This window comes from Maylandia zebra, linkage group LG3 (genome assembly GCF_041146795.1).
Source record: "Maylandia zebra isolate NMK-2024a linkage group LG3, Mzebra_GT3a, whole genome shotgun sequence".
In the NCBI taxonomy this organism is placed as follows: domain Eukaryota; kingdom Metazoa; phylum Chordata; class Actinopteri; order Cichliformes; family Cichlidae; genus Maylandia; species Maylandia zebra.
The window spans coordinates 56327411-56344529 of record NC_135169.1 but is presented as its reverse complement, the minus strand read 5'-3'; the positions used below and the strand labels follow the sequence as shown (position 1 = coordinate 56344529).

Here is a 17119-nt window from a genome sequence, read left to right as displayed (position 1 = left end):
TCCATTAATACTTCATTCCAGAAGTCCAGAAGTTCTTTCATTCATGCTCCTTTTTATTTTCCATCTTATTCTTTCTATCCAGACCCCTGTCCTCCTAACGCAGAGTATATAGAGTGCGGTCCAGCTTGTATACCCACCTGTATGGAACCCTCCACCAATTGCTCCGGCTCCTGTATCAGTGGCTGCTTCTGCAAACCAGGCTTTGTTTTTAAGGGACGGCGTTGCATACCACTGGAGAGTTGTGGCTGTTTAGACGATGAGAATAACTATTATGAGGTCAGATGTCCTATTTACATATACTACATAAATTCCCGGTCAGTAAACACAGATATACAGTCAACCTCTGCCTATTCAGTATTTGTTGATTTTTCTGTGGAATGTAACTCTAAATTATTGGCAGAAAATTTGCCTATTTGTGGATTTTTTGATAAAGCATATCTAAAATATTCATTAGTTATTTTCATCAGGGTGATTTCATGTTTGAACTATTAAAACAGGCAGTTATAAGCGTTTTTAGAGGGCGTTCTTAAGTATTCCCAGAGTGATTGTGGTCCCTAACCACAATCGGGGGTCGACTGTAGTAACAAAATAGCAAGCATAAGTTGTATTTCAGGTCCCTCTTCTGTGAAACCAGCCCTCAGTTTAGATTTGCAAAACAGACGCCCTCTCTGCTTTTAGGATTATGCTTACAATTTTTTGATAAAGCTCATACTTAGGGTAGAAGCAGGTGACCCTAAAATAGTTAGTTATACTGCAATAGGTCAAGGCTACTAAGGCGTTCGTATGATAGACTGAATGTCTCTTCTTTGCTTAACTCTTTTCACTTTTTGTGTTTATTTATAAAACACTTTTCACCTCATCATTACTTATCTGGCTGTGTTCCATAGTGTGTCTTTTTTCTTATTTGCCTTTATTTCTCTTTTTCTCAACTCCAACCAGTCACAGCGGATGGCTACTCCTCACTGTGCCTGGTTTGGCAGGGATTTCTTCCTGTCAAAAGGGAGTTTTTCCTTCTGACTGTTGTGAGAAATAAAATAAATCTAGAGGCGACTACTGTTGTTAAATAACTAAAAATGGAATGAATTGAATAATATGTAATTATACACCACGCTTTCTTAGTTTTGATTGTGTTAATTCTTTTCAGCCTGGTGAGATCGTATTTGGAGATGGCTGCGCAAAGCTGTGTCGCTGTGCAGGGAACTACACTTTGGAATGTGTTGATAACTCCTGTGACCCCACTGAAGAGTGTCGGGAAGTTAATGGTGTAGCAGGCTGTTATCCTAAAGGTAATAATGTTTGGCAACAAAAAATTTGTCTTGAAACTACAACATGCATCTTAAAATGTGTAATTTTAATAGATGAATATGCAATGGATGGTCTAGTCACATCTAAAGAGAAAAATATTTTAAAGTAGTCACGTCCACAACTACCACTCCACTGTTCAAAGATTGTTGATATAATACTCCAGAGGTTGATTCTGTTCATCTGGACGTAGCGTTTTTGTGGGAGAAATGTTTTGTCACTCATCCAAGTGACTTCTTCAGTCTCAGCTGACTGCAGGTTTCTCCAATCTCATAAACAGTACATTTGCATAATGACTGAAACCAGCCCGCAGAAGGAACAATGGGCTGGGAGGTCAGTTCCTTAATCTAAGGAGCCTGGAAAGAAAAAGCATCTGGACTTCTTTAAGTTGCTTGAAGACATTTCACCTCTCATCTGAGAAGCTTCTTCAGTTATAGCGTCAAATGGTGGAGAGTCCCAGATTTAAACCCTGTGGGAGTAACCCCACTGAGAGGGCCAAAGGACCCCTAATGATCCTCTAAATAATCGCATGTCAGATGGCCCAGGATGTGAGTGGGCGTTGAGGCGTCTGGGAAGGAAAAACAAAACTGGATTATAGATGGCAGACAGTTGGTGTCGTAAACCACCGCTTCTGTTCAAAGATGGTCGCTCACAGTGGACAAATGGCTTATTTTATTCCTCTTTCAAACCATCTGTCTTCTCTGTCCAAAATGTGAACATTGGCATCCTCGAAAGAGTGACCTTTGTCCTTTAGACGCAGTTGGACAGCCGAGTCTTGTCCTGTGGAGGTGGCTTTTCTATGTTGTGCCATACGTTTGTGAAGTGGCTGTTTGGTCTCTCCAATGTAGAGGTCTGGGCATTCCTCGCTACACTGTACAGCATACACCACATTGTTAAGTTTGTGTTTAGGAGTTTTGTCTTTAGGATGAACCAGTTTTGGTCTGAGTGTGTTGCTGGGTCTGAAAGAAGCTTCTCAGATGAGAGGTGAAATGTCTGTAAGCAACTTAAAGAAGTCCAGACGCTTTTCTTTCCAAGCTCCTTAGACTACGATGACCTGGATGACTGAGAACCTTCACAGTTAGTTCCTTGATCTTAATTATGCAAATTCTCATGACCATTGATCAACAACCACTGATCAATAACCATGAGTCCCATTCACAGAGAGTTGGGGAATGGCTGCAATCACAGCATTGTAAGATGGTGACAGATGTACCCTTAGGCCCCCTCCTCGATTCAGAGATGGTCTTTCCCTTTTCACGTAAATTTTCACGTTCCTCCCTGTCCAGGATGTTACATCCTCATCATTGAAAGAGTGTCACTGGCCTGTAGGTGTAAATAGACTGCAGAGTCCTGGCCTGACGAGGTGGCTCTTCTGTGTTGTAGCCAGAGGTTGTTTGGTTTCCCTGATGTATAAATCCTGACAATCCTACTGGCACTTAACAGCGTACACTATGTTACTCTGTTTGTGTCGGGGGACCCGATCCTTGGGGTGGACCCATTTTTGGCGCAGCGTGTTTTGGGGTTTAAAAGCCACAGAGACCCGGTGTTTAGAAAAAATGCATCTAGACTGCTTCGATACTCCTGACATACTCCTGACATGTACGGGATAGCTATAGGTCACTATATAGTCAGCGGTTGTCCTTCTCTCCTGGAGCTTTCTTTAGGTGGCTTTTCTTTAGGTGGTAGTAGGAGGACGCAATGTGCAGACACTCAGAGGCGGAACGTAAACTGAAAAGGGTAACAAAACTAGGAATACAAAATACACTTACACAGATAGAAAACGCAGCTAGATAAGGGTAGATCGCAACGCGGACACAGAGAAACACAGGGCTTAAATACACGGAGGGAGGAATCAGGGAATGGGTAATAGGAGGGAAACACAGCTGAGGAAAACCAGGCCTAACGAGACAAAGGAAGCACAACCAGATGCATTTACATGGACTTTCAAAGTAACACAGGAAACATAACACAGACTGAACTTACAGACACAGACTCATAGGCAAGCACTACAGAGGGAACAGAGACGTGGAACCAGGGCAGACACAGACACTGACTGGACACGGGGATATAGCAGGCAGGGGAGACAGCAACTAAGGTTTACACAGAGACATAAACCATAAGACAGAACTCTAACAAAGAAAACAAAGACTAGAAATGATAAATAATATAATAAACTCAAAACCTTGGGTCAACGACCCAGGCATCCTAACATAGGCAGCCGTTGTCCTTCTCTCCTGGATCGGCTGGAGCTTTCTTTTGGCGCCTTACCAGCTTTGACAAAAGTCCAGCTGGGATAATCACATTTACTCAGGGCCTTCTTGATGTGATGTTCTTCTGCCTCCCTGGCCGCTGTGTCTGTGGGGATGGTGTTCGCTCTGTGTTGTAGCGTCCTGATTAGGGATGGGTATCATTTAGGTTTTATCCGATACCGGTGCCAAACCAGTACTTCTGAAACGGTGCCGGTGCTTAAACGGTGCTCGAACCAGTGCTTAAAGAATGGAGAACAAAATCTTTGTCCAAAAACCTCTCATGTTTTTATTTTTTGCAGTCTCTTTTTTTCTGCAAAATGATAACCAAGTTAGCCTTTTCTGTTGATACAACATGAAGGGAGTATCTGCCATCAAACAAGAAGACGGCCGCATGTAACACCGACAGTGTTTGCTAGTTCACCTTATGTGCATTAATTTAATAATGTGGTTAGCCTACTCAACGTGAATTACATACGAACAACAGTAAGCTACTCACCCAGAGAAGAATGGCTGCTGCCGCCACCATCATCATTTTTGCTACACTGGCAGGGCTAGGGCCAGGACTCTCCTCTTCGGGGATGTTGCTAACTCCGGGTCAATAACAGGCACCACATCCGCAGTAAATGTGCTTGGTGCGAGGTCTTGCAGCAAGCTATCAAATACAGTGCATTTCTCAGCTTTTAAAAAAACGCTATGCATTGCCAAGTGTTTCATCAGATTCAAGGTGTTACCTCCTTTGCACAGTATCACCTCAAAGCACTTGTTGCAGGCTGCTGAGTTTGCATCTTTTGCTGTGAAGTACAGCCAGACTTTTGACCGCTTCGCCTTGGGCATCCTCGGAAACGTAAAATGATTGGCTAGAATCTAAAGTGTATCACAGCTCAGGAAAAAAAAGCACCGAAATAAAGCACCGAAATGTGCGCTGCTTTTCGGTCTGGTTATCAGAATCAGAATCAGAATCAGAATACTTTATTGATCCCTGGGGGAAATTATTTTTTGTTACAGTGCTCCATTTTAAACCAACATTAAGACAAGACAGACAATACACTAACTAAGAATAGTACAATATATACATATATATACATACATACATACATAAGTCACTCATAAATAAATAGTTGGAAAAGAAACATGTGTAGTTGTAGCAGCAAACAGTGTGTTAAGTGGATGCGTTGTACAGGGAGATGGCCACAGGCAGGAATGATTTCCTGTGTCGTTCAGTGGTGCTTTTTGGTAATCTCAGTCTCTCACTGAACGTGCTCCTGTGACTGACCAGCATGTCATGGAGTGGGTGGGAGGTGTTATCCAACATTGTCTTTATCTTGGACAGCATCCGCCTCTCCGACACCACCTTGAGGGAGTCCAGCTCCATCCCCACAACACTGCTGGCCTTACGGATTAGTTTATTAAGTCTGTTGGCATCTGCGACCCTCAGCCTGCTCCCCCAGCATGCAACAGCATAGAGGATCGCACTGGCCACAACAGACTCATAGAAAATCCTCAGCATTTTCTGGCAGATGTTGAAGGACCTCAGTCGCCTCAAAAAATAGAGACGACTCTGGCCCTTCCTGTAAAGTGCTGTGGTGTTTGCAGCCCAGTCCAGTTTATTGTCAATGTGTACTCCAAGGTATTTATAGTCCTCCACAATGTCAACACTGACCCCCTGAATTGAAACAGGGGTCAAGTGTTTATGTCATACCGTTTATGTCAGAACCCATCCCTAATTGGGAGTGGACCTAAGGGGGCCGTGGACCCCCTAATGTTCCTCTCCATTATCACATGAGCCACGGTTAGAAAACAGGTGTGGGTCACAATCAGCACAGGTTTCGGGTGAATCCATTGTGAGACCTAGCCTCAACCTATCATGTGACTTACTGAGGTGAAATGACCCAGTATGTGAATGGGTGTTAAGGCGTCTGGGAAGGATCTCAAAACTGCATTATAGATGGCAGACAGTCGGTGTTGTAAACCTGTCCCTCTGTTGAAAGATGGTCATTCACAGTGGACAAATGGCTTATTTTATTCCTCTTTCAAACCATCTGTCTTCTCTGTCCAAAATGTGGACATTGGCATCCTCTTAGGGACACTCCCAATAGGGCTTAAAAGTCTGTGACTGTCCACCAGTTGCTCTTAGAACTGAAGAAGCTGAAGAGGTGAAATGTCTTAAAGAAAAGTCCAGACACTTTTCTTTCCAAGGTTCTTAGACTACGAAGACCTGGATGGCTGAGAACCTTCACGGAAAAATCTGCCTTAAATTCTTGATTACATCAATACATTACATTCGTATCAAAATGCCAATATACCATTTATCTCTTGTTATTTTCTTTAGGTACATCCACGTGCGTTGCATCTGGCGATCCACACTACACCAGCTTTGACAAACGCAAATATGACTTCATGGGCAACTGCAGCTATCTGATGTCTAGTCCATGCAATGACACAACTGTGCCCTACTTTGAGGTCCATACTGACAATGAAAACCGGTATAACAGGCCGACCATCTCCTATGTGAATGCCGTACATGTATACGCACAGATGATAAAGATCTCCATTCTCAAAGGTGGCACTGTGCAGGTAAGAAATTAGAGAAGGAAGGAAAACAAATCACGCTATCACATTATCAGGCACTACTGCATTACAAACAAACATCATTCTGTGGTACAAATCACTGCACATGCTCAGGAACACTTCTGAAAACCACTGCAATTGACCATGGAAAGAAACTTGCACTTACACTTACCACTTTGCACATGTTCAGGAGTTGAGTGATCACATTTGTTGATCACTCAACTGGCACTGGTTTCGCTAGCTACCAGTGCTAGCTAGCGAAACCTGGCTAGCACTGGTAGCTAGCCAGGTTTCGCTAGCTACCTGGTTTCGCTAGCCAGGTTTCGCTAGCTACCAGTGCCATCGGAATGACAATAGTTCAATAGTCTGATCTTGATCCTAACATTCAGGGACGTCGAGTTCCAAATAGGTTAGAGATAGGTCCTTCTCTCACCCCAACCAGTCGCAGCAGATGGCCGCCCCTCCCTGAGCCTGGTTCTGCCGCAGGTTTCTTCCTGTTAAAAGTCGCCTTTGTCGCCAAAGTGCTTGCTCATAGGGGGGTCATATGATTGTTGGGTTTGTTCTCTGTATGCATTATTATAGGGTCTACCTTCAAATATAAAGCACCTTGAGGTTACTGTTGTTGTGATTTGGCACTATATAAATAAAATTGAATTAAATTGAGTAGAACTGGAAACATCGGAAGACTTCGGCCGCCTTCCCTACTCTGAAGTCGCATCCTTGTCTGATGCCAGTATTAATCTTGAAGAAATCCATTGAGAAATCGTCTCTCCGGACGCAGCAGCAGGAGTTGGAGTAGAGACCACAAAAGGCATCTACAAACTTGCTGGGGGACTTCATATTGAAGTTAGATAGCCCTTAGAGTCAGCCGGTGGACGCTGTCAAAAGCCGTCTCAAAGTCGATGAAATTAATAGAAATCTTCTTTTGGTATTACGATGTTTGTTCAATGATCATGCGGAGGGTGAATATTTGGTTGACTCAGGACTGGCCACTCCGAAAGCCAGTCTGCTCTTCTCCCAGTCGTTCGCCCACTGCACATCGTAGCAAACTCAAAAGAATGAGGAAAAACACTTTCCCGGGTACCAACAGCAATGTGATGCCCTGCCAGTTGTTACAGTCGCCCAAATCACCTTCCTTCCGAAGTTTGATGATGATGACTGTAATTGAGCATTTCAGGGAGGATCTCGTCCAGGCCAGCAGCCTTTCCACTCTTGAGGAATCGGATCGCTTTCTTGACTTCGGCGTGTGTTTGACTCAACGTTGGTCTTGCTCAGCTAGGGTGAGCGGGACTCGTCCATTTTTCTCTTGGATTTGGACGCAGCAGCCACCGCGAGCCCCAGTTAGATCTCGTACAATGCGACATAAGGTTCAGGTATCGTTCGGCTGCTTCTTGGGCTTCCATGCCTTTGGTTTCGATCCACTCTCACTTGTCACACCGGCAGCTGCATTTGACCTGTCCGACAAGGTCTTAGTATGCGGCCGTGGCCCTCTTATGCTGCTCTGCAGGAGCATGCGGGTCAAAGGCCAGCTGGTCCTGAACCAACTTCACCAAACAACTTTGAACTAGAAGGCTTTTGACAGCGTCCACCGGTTGGGGACTGGCAACGGTGGAGTTGATGTAAAGAAAACAAACATATAATAAGATCCAGAAAGGCTTCCATACCACATCACCAAAAACAACTACACCCAAACCAAGAACTCCTGGGCCAACTACACCCAGACCCAAACAAACAATTCAAGGACCGGTTGTGATTTTGTTGCGTTAATGTAACACAGCTATAAATGTGCCCATGTGCCAATTGTTATTGAAATGGGTTAGAGTGGAATCAAGTTGAAAATAATCAATTATTATGTTGTTCTTCTTTTTTTTTTATGTCATAATCTGTTGCTCAGCCATCATTGGCATGATGAGGGAACGTTTCTTTTTAGTTACGGTTAGTAATGTTGTGACATGGGTAATTCGAAAATGAAAATGTTGGCTAATAATTGACCAGATTTGATGTACTGCGCCTATTTCCCCATACAGGTTAATGGGACCAATGTCAATCTGCCACTGTCCCCGGCCCCTGGTATTTCTGTGTTCAAGTCAGGAAAACACTACACTGTCTCCATGAACTTTGGTGTGACGGTTCGCTATGATGGAAACTCCTTCATGGACATTAAAGTAATCGAAGAGTGAGTGAAGACCAAATTCATGGTTTCCTTATAAAGTGGTGTTTTAATCACAAGTTCACCAGTCCAGAAATCTACATCCATACTGATACAACTAAAACTATAACACATATTCATATACTGAACATGAATCCTTTATCTGTAAGGAGTAGTAAGGTGATGAAGGCAGAGATTAATGACACAGCTAGGATATTTTATTTAAACAATTTAGCAGGGGCAACACAAACAGCTCCCTCAAAATTTCAAGATAAAATCACACAAAACTTCTAATTTCCTGACTAGTTAATTCTATGCTGATGCTATCAAACGCATCAAATGTACATGTCTGATCTTTTAGTCTTACTAATGTGTGGGGTTTAGTCTACTGCTGAAAAGAAACTTGGCTGGAATTAAAACACGTTGTAGTTCTGGCTGACTTGTTAGTCTTTCTTGCATAAGACTCTAACACAATCATTTTCTGCAATCTGCAGCTATCATAACAAGCTGTGTGGCCTGTGTGGCAACTATGATGGAGATACCAAAGATGACTTCCGCAAACCAGATGGAAGCTTAGCTGAAAATGCCAATGACTTTGGACACAGTTGGAACATGAATCCAGAGTGAGTACTGCAGAGATGCAAGTGTAAAGAAACATTTACCATTGACAAAAGACAAATGTTCTTAAGATGATGGTCTGTCTTGACAGATGTAATGAGAAACCCAACACTACCATCCCTGGGTGCAATGAAGAAGAACAGGAACTGTATGAAAGCTCTGGATATTGTGGCATTCTGCTGGACAAAAATGGACCTTTTGCTGTGTGCCATCCCAAAGTCAACCCCAATGTATGTTCATGTAGAGGATAGTGCACATATAATGAACAAATGTGGAACCAGTCCTTATTCTGAGCTTGTTGTATTTGTCTATGTGTGTGTGCATTCAGGGTGAAAATGTGATATTCGTAATAGTGGAATAATTTGAATATGTGGTTTTAGATGGTCACACAATATAAAGCATTGTAACAAAGTGATTGTTTGTTCTCAGAATTACTTCAGGGACTGTGTCTTTGACTTGTGTGAGCTGGATGGTGCCAAGCCCATTTTGTGTGAAGCCATTGAAGCCTATGTCAATGAATGCCAAGATCGTGGGGTCAACCTTGGACCATGGAGGAATGAAACCTTCTGCCGTGAGTATTGGAAGGACAAATGATTTAATTTAGTAGTAAAATATCTTTAGGTATATCATTAGGTAAAAATCAGCTTGGCTGAGTAGTTGGGAGAAAATAACACAAAGAAGTTTATGTCAGTTTTGACTTGTGGAAGAGTACTTCATACGGGCTTCCTACTCACTAAAGTTAACCGAGGGAGTGCTGCTTTAGCATACCTAGTTGGGCAGACAACATATGCCAAGAGGCTGCAGGAGACTGGGTTACCACCAAACTCAAACAATCTAGTTACACGGAAGACAACACAGCTGGAAGTGCCAAAGACGTATCTCTTTTCTTGTGAAAAGCTGTCATTTTATATTTTAACCAGCACATACTTTTGTTTCCTATCACTAACTTCAACCTCTTGTGGTCTGCTTAGCACTGAGCTGTCCCCCAAACAGCCACTACGAACCTTGTGCAGATCCTTGTCAGGAAACATGCTTTGGAAAACCCCCCTCCTGCTCTGGTCCCTGCTCTGAGTCCTGTGTGTGTGATCCCAGCTATGTCCTGAGTGCTGGCAAGTGCGTTAAGGAGAACATGTGTGGCTGCAACCACACGAACGGCCAGTATTATGAGGTATGGTGAAGTGGGTCTGATAGGCCGGCAGTGAATCATTTGGTCCTTTGTATTTCAAGTCAGGTCACTTGCAGTCTCTTTATGTCCTCTCTAAAACAACATTTTCATACATACATGCATAAAATGATCTACAAAGAATCATCTGTGCCTGCTATGCTTAATTGTCAATTTTGTTGTCTGTTTGTCAGCCTGGAGAGGAGTTTTTTGAGGAAGACTGCAAGCGAAAATGTTGGTGTGGTGCAGCTGGAATTACCTGTGAAGCCTCTGAATGCCCCCCAATGCATGAATGTAAACTTCAGGATGGAGAGCTGGGCTGCTATCCTACGAGTATGTTTGTAATGTTCACACCTAAAAAAACACAGCAAAGCTGTAGCCATTATATTCTAAGTAGGTTTCCAGATCTCATGGGTTGGACTGCCAACCTGAAAAGTTTTGCAACTGTGTTTGACGTGATGCTGTAGACTTTGTCAAAGTTCTCAAACTAGCATTTTCTATCCCTGCTCTAATATACATAATTAGATTGAGTAATGGAAGATAGAGAAGCACAAACCACAGGTGTCTTTTACTTTCAATAACAGTGAAATATTTATGTGTGTGTTGCTGTTATGTTTCTTTTGCTCTCTTCTGTACAGTTTGTCTATAACAACACGTGTTACATGCATTTCTTTATAATACAAAATCACAGAGTTGCAGAAAATTTTTGTCTAGTCAGGAAAGGATATATTCCTTGCATCTATTTTAATGCCAGTACAAGTCAAAAGCAGCAGTGAACTGCACTGTTATTAGGTAATTGTTCTACAGTGGCTTCATCTGTGTTTCAGTCTGATGTTCCTGATGTTTTTCCCTCTCTCAGGTTTTCAGGATTGTGTAGTTTCTGGGGATCCACACTACAACACCTTTGACAAGAAGTACTACAGCTTCATGGGAACCTGTACTTACACACTGGCCAGAAGCTGTAGGAACAGCACAGGTACACACTATTTTGAGACATTTATTCATTAAGATGTTTGGGTTTCATTGCACCTGTTCTAGTCTTGCCACACCACACGCACAAATGAAAGTTTAAATGAGCTAAATTTACTCATTTATTATTTTCATCGCAAAGCATGACATATATTGTTTTCATTCACGTTTGCTGCAAAGAGAAGACACTGAATGTCAGTGGTGGTTTGTATGTTAATGCCAATGTTCACCTTTAATATAAACACACAATATTCCTGATTGTCGTGGTCTTCCCTGTGCAGGCCCTTGGTTCTCTGTGGAGGCAAAGAATGAAGAGAGAGGAGTTGCAGGAGTGTCATACCTGAGGAAGCTATATGTGACAGTGGATGGAATTACTGTGACCCTGATGAAGAGCAGTAGAACACTGGTCAGTATATGAATGAATTACTATCTCTTGTATTTCCCATCTTTAAGTAAAATGTGTGCCAGCAGACATCCCACACAGAAGTTGTATCATCACCATGGATGTCTTATGTCTACACATAACTGACATTTTAGCAAAGAACTCAAATTATATCTTTAGTTACATTGTTGCTAACAGCATGTAAAAACCAAAACAGATTTTTCCCATTTTACAGTTGAATCTATGCCAAAGATAACACAGTGTGATAGGCATAAAGCAATGTCTGTCTTGCTTGTTAAAACTATACAAAGTCTGTTTTTGCCTGATATACTGCACATTGCACACTCTTTGTACTTTTATACTCCCTGACCTGTCCACCAATTAGACGTTTACACAGTCTGTTTAACATCTTTATATTCTTATGTTCTTAACATCTTTTTCTTCATCACTGAATCAGGTGAACGGAGTACGGGTGGCTCTGCCCCACTCCCCCTCTCCTCTCATGTCTATTAGTCTTGCTGGTCAGTTCATCACGCTTCAAACATCCTTTGGCCTGAGGGTGCGTTGGGATGGAAACCATTATGCCCAGATCTCAGTTCCCAGGTTAGTATAAATATTGGTTTGAACTATTTTGATATTGTAGAACTTCTTTTTATTTGCTTCACACATTCATACAATACACCTGACCACTGTCTCCATTGCTCCATCATTCTTTTTTTGATGACCACTTTCCTCCGATGCAACCATAACCTAATGATCTGAAGAAACTCTGATAGATAACGATCTAAACTGCTGAACATCACCAGTTGTTTTATGTATGTTGTGAAAACAAAGCAGTCCATTTGTGTGCATATTGTGGACTTATGCAACTTTTAATATATACTAACGATGCCCTGGTTTATTGTATCAGGGATCTTTGCATTCTCTTCATTTGTTTCTAGAATTACAATAAAAGGCCAAGCAACACCTTATTAAACATTGCAAATATTCTTAAGCTTGTCTTATTTTAATCCTACATATCCTACCTTGACTTTGTCCTACCAGCTCCTACTATGACCAAATGTGTGGCCTTTGTGGTGACTATGATGGGAACCCAGACAATGACTTCACTAAACCAGATGGCACTGTGGCAGGAAATAGTAATGACTTTGGGAACAGCTGGCAGACCAAAGACGATGAAGATGACTCGTGAGTTCCAACATATCTCTCTTTCTGTCTTTTGGATTTCTTCTGGTTACGTCTTTTGTTACCTTACTGTCGGACTCTTTCTGACAAACTGAAGAGGATGTAACTGTGTTTTGTATTTGTATTGACCAGATGTACCCCAGGAACAAAGCCTGATCCAGACTGTGACCCCAACTTGGAAGCTGAAGTTGTAAAACCAGAGAAATGTGGTAAAATTACAGACCCTACTGGACCCTTCCGGTAAGAATTCACAACCCCTCCACTTTTGGTTATCGACTTGGTTAAACTGATGGGATTCCTGGGTTTTTACAACGTTTTTTTCCTGACCTTATAAAATCATGAACTAGATGGCAGCATGCCTGGTAATCACCCAACTGACCTGTAAAATATGAATAAATATTTTCAATACTATTACTGTAATGCTGTAATGAACCCGTCTGGCACTGGGATGCCAGTTTCGTTCTTTGTCCCTCATTCTCAAACGCAGCAGCAAGTTTTTACCAATGACTTGCCAGTTTATCTCTATCTATCGTTGCAAAAAACCTGGGATACCAGGTTCTTTCTATAACCCTCCTTTGCAAATGCCACAGTGAGCTTTTGGCACCAGGATGCCAAGTTATTATTCCTCATTTGCAAATGCATCAACAAGGTTTTCTACCCAGGAGATTCCAGTTTCCCTTCCCCTCTGTCCCTCCCTCGCAAAATGCAACAGCATGCTTCTTGGCACTAGGATGTCAGGCTTTCTTTATCTACCCCTCCTTCTTAAATGCAGGAGCAAGCTTTTAGCACCGGGTTGCCAGTTCCTCTTCCCTCCGTCCCCTTTTCACAAAAATGCAGCAGCATGTGTTTTGGCACTGGAATGCCAGGTTCTCTTTCTCTGTCCCTCGTTTGCATATGTACCAGCAAGCTTTTGGCCCCGGGATTCTGGGTTTCTTTTTCTGTTCCTCCTTTACAAATGCAGCAGCAGGCTTTTAGTACTGGGATGCCATGTTTTCTTTCTCTTTTCCTCCTTTACAAATCCAGCTGAATGCTTTTTGCAATGGTATTCCAGGTTCTATTTCTCTGTCCGTCTTTTTCAAATTCGCCAGCATACATCTGGCACCGGGATGCCAGGTTCTTTTCCTTCATTTGCAGTAGCAAGCTTTTCTTCCCTCTATCTCTCCTGAGCAAAATGCAGCAGCGTGCTTTTTGGAACCTGGAAGCCAGTTTCTCTTTCCTCTTTCCCCAATAACTTGGATGCCAGGGTCCATGCATCTATCTATCTTTCCCAAAACATAACAATGCACATTCCTGACACCGTATTGCCAGTCTTTGTCTCCATATCGATCATTTTCAAACACAGCAGTAAAAGCTTTTACGAGCCGTCAAGCCATTGCCTCATGTCTTAAAATACAGACATGCATCCATCCAGCCTCCACACCAGTCGAGCCACGTTGCCACTCGATCAGGGGTTCTCCTCATTCAACTATTAAGGTCTTTCGTTTTCTGAAATTTGCTTTGATGTCTTCTCCCACCATTCCTTCGTAATTTTCCGAACTCAACCACTCCACTCTCTGGAATCCTTGACCACCTTCTCTCTGCGCTTCTCTTTTGTCCTGCTTTCCTTCTTCCACCTCAACCTGTAGCGGCAGATGGCTGTCCTTCCATGGGAATGGTTTTGCCAGAGGTTTCTTCCCGTTAAAAGGAGTTGTTCCTTCCCACTGTCGCCAAAGTGCTTGCTCATAGGGAGTCATATGATTGTTGGGTTTTCTCTGTAGGTATTACTGCAGGGTCTACCTTACATATAAAGCGCCTTGAGGCGATTGTTGTTGTGATTTGGGGCTGTATAAATAAATTGAATTGAAAAATTGAATTATTACTGCAGAGGTCTTTGACCTTCACAATGCACCGTTATTGCTGCCTCTAGGTGGCCAGTCCCCTCTGCGCCCTTCCCTAAAGCTCAGTTCAACTCATGTTTAAGCCATTCACCTTTTTCTAATAGAAACACTGTAAAATGTAAAATGAGGATGTGGGCTCAGCTAGTGAATTAGAGATAAAGTATCCAAACACTTCCCTTCCTGTTCTTATCTATATATAATCCCCCAGTACTACTAGCTGTTTGTTCTTCCATTCATTCCCAACCCTCCCTCCCCTTTTTCAATTTCAATTCTTTCACTGTTTCACTTCTCATTAGTACATGGGGATCTGCCAGCCCAGGAGCCACCGCCAGTCCCCAGCGAGGCCTTCCCCAAACCGCAGTTCAATTCATGTTTAAGCCATTCACCTTTATTCACTGGCCCCATCTAGTGAATTGTTGCTAAACTTATGCAACAATTGTTGACTGTTTCACCACCAAATGTAGCTTGTTTGTTTGTTCGAACTCAGATTTTCAGTATATATGAGCCTCTGCCTTTTCCTACCTAAGCTAAGTGAGTGCTTTTCTCTGTTACAGGGAGTGCATCAGTGTAGTTAATCCCACTCCATTCTTCCAAAGCTGTGTGTATGACATGTGTCAGTTCAACGGCCAGCAGCACGTGCTGTGTGACCAGCTCCAGGCCTACACTGACGCATGTCATAGTGCTGGAGCCAAAGTCTACCAATGGAGAACTCCAGACTTCTGCCGTAAGTTTGAATCTGAGATATACCAAATATATCTAAATGATATATGATAGTTTAATAATAATATCAGCTGTTCTTTCTGAACATCATAAAGTATATATAAAACATAGTCACAGTGACATCACCCATTGGCTTGATGAGCCCCAAATTGAAGCATGAATGAATAAAGCCTTGAATAATACTTTTTCATTTTGGAAAAATGAGCCTTCAGCATTTTCCCTTTTAAATGGGGTGCATGCCATAGCTTCTCCATTTGGAAGTTGTCTCCACCTGTAAATATAACTAAGATATATTACATCCTGCTCACCAACATTATAATTGAACTTATAATCATATTTATAATTGTATAGGGAGGAGAGTTTAAGATACAGTGCACAATGCTGAAACCAATGTAAAATATTCAATGCAGTTAATATTGTCCTTGCTTTCATTTATGACACTGAGTTAAATCAATATGAGATACGTAGGTGCCCTGTCTTTGAATCATTCTACTCCCCCTCCCTTCTCTGTTGCTATTTGTCCACCATTGTTCCCTCTCATTATTGTTCATCCCTGTGTTTGTCCACACAGCTCTGACCTGTCCTCCCAATAGCTCCTACTCCCTTTGTGTGAATTCATGTCCTGAGACATGTCTTGGTGTGGTGGGACCACCTGGCTGTGAGGAAGTGTGTGTAGAGGGTTGTGAGTGTAACCCTGGCTTCATTCTCAGTGATGACAAATGTGTGGAACTGAGAGACTGTGGTTGTGTGGACCCCAGTGGAACCTATCACCCTGTAAGTGGAAACAGCCTCCAAACAATTAAAACCATATTCCATTTACCTTTAAAATGTGCTAAGCTCATGCTAACATCATTTTCAGTTCTCTTTATGACTTCAACAGGAGAGACGCCAAGAGACACAAAGACCCTACAGTAAAAAAGAAATTAAAACTCAACTAAATTAAGGGTGCATAGACTGCAGAGAACTGTTGGCACATAAATATTGGTTTTACAACAAAGATTTTTACTTTCAACTTATCAAGCACAGATTATATTTATTATACTGTATTATACCTGAATTTAAAAGACACTGGTGTTATAGAATTTGTATTTATGTCATAGCATTTACATACTGGTGCCACCACAATTAGAAAGCCCAAAATCAATAAATAAATGAGTAAAGGTTGGCCTAATTAGTTAGTGGCATACAGAATCCCTGGTTTGCATCCAAATGTATATTTATCATTTAGATCTTTATATTCGTGTGATGTATAAGAGAGAATTACATGACAGAATTTTGATTGTTTTTTGTATTCTGTGTACATTTGTCAGGTGGGCGATGACTGGTACTTGGAGGGTTGTGAACAAAAGTGTATGTGTCACAGTGGAGGTCTGCTACAGTGTCATAACACCAGCTGTAACCCAACTACTGAGAGCTGCCAACTACAAGATGGAGAATATGAATGCCACCCTCTGGGTATGTTAATCACACAGCTTCACATAGAAATAGCTGCATGAATGCATGGATGTGGATTACAGTGTCAAGTGCTTTATCCGACTGGTCCTAGAAATGCAGTAAATAAATGCAGTCATTTTAGCAACAGGCACTCCAAACCTCCTCTGTCTCAACTGATGTTGTTTTTTTGGACTGAGTTTGTTAAGACTGCATAATAACTTCCTACCTTTTTAGTTCCTGAAAGAGTATCTGCACATTTTCCAGTAATCCTTTTTCTTTCTATCCAGACCTGTGTCCTCCTAACGCAGAGTATATAGAGTGCGGTCCAGCTTGCATTCCTACATGTATGGAACCCTCTACCAACTGTTCTGGCTCCTGCATCACTGGGTGTTTCTGCAAACCAGGCTTTGTCTTCAAAGGACGGCACTGCGTGCCGCTGGACAAGTGTGGTTGTTTAGATGACAACAATAACTATTATGAGGTCAGATGTCCTAGTTAGTACTG

The 17119-nt window shown here is 42.2% G+C and overlaps 1 protein-coding gene across 1 annotated transcript in view; it reads left to right on the top strand.

Annotated features, from left to right (window-relative positions):
* zanl (zonadhesin, like) overlaps positions 1-17119 on the top strand; it is an 81568-nt gene that overhangs the window by 4982 nt on the left and 59467 nt on the right. The window contains exons 10-27 of the mRNA XM_076882267.1: positions 83-276; positions 1145-1286; positions 5881-6125; positions 8147-8295; positions 8763-8891; positions 8978-9116; positions 9316-9457; positions 9858-10054; positions 10243-10381; positions 10908-11024; positions 11299-11423; positions 11857-12002; positions 12444-12587; positions 12717-12824; positions 15016-15185; positions 15753-15955; positions 16492-16636; positions 16903-17096. Of these exons, the coding sequence (XP_076738382.1) occupies positions 83-276; positions 1145-1286; positions 5881-6125; positions 8147-8295; positions 8763-8891; positions 8978-9116; positions 9316-9457; positions 9858-10054; positions 10243-10381; positions 10908-11024; positions 11299-11423; positions 11857-12002; positions 12444-12587; positions 12717-12824; positions 15016-15185; positions 15753-15955; positions 16492-16636; positions 16903-17096 (2828 nt within the window). The remainder of the gene's footprint in view (positions 1-82; positions 277-1144; positions 1287-5880; positions 6126-8146; positions 8296-8762; positions 8892-8977; positions 9117-9315; positions 9458-9857; positions 10055-10242; positions 10382-10907; positions 11025-11298; positions 11424-11856; positions 12003-12443; positions 12588-12716; positions 12825-15015; positions 15186-15752; positions 15956-16491; positions 16637-16902; positions 17097-17119) is intronic.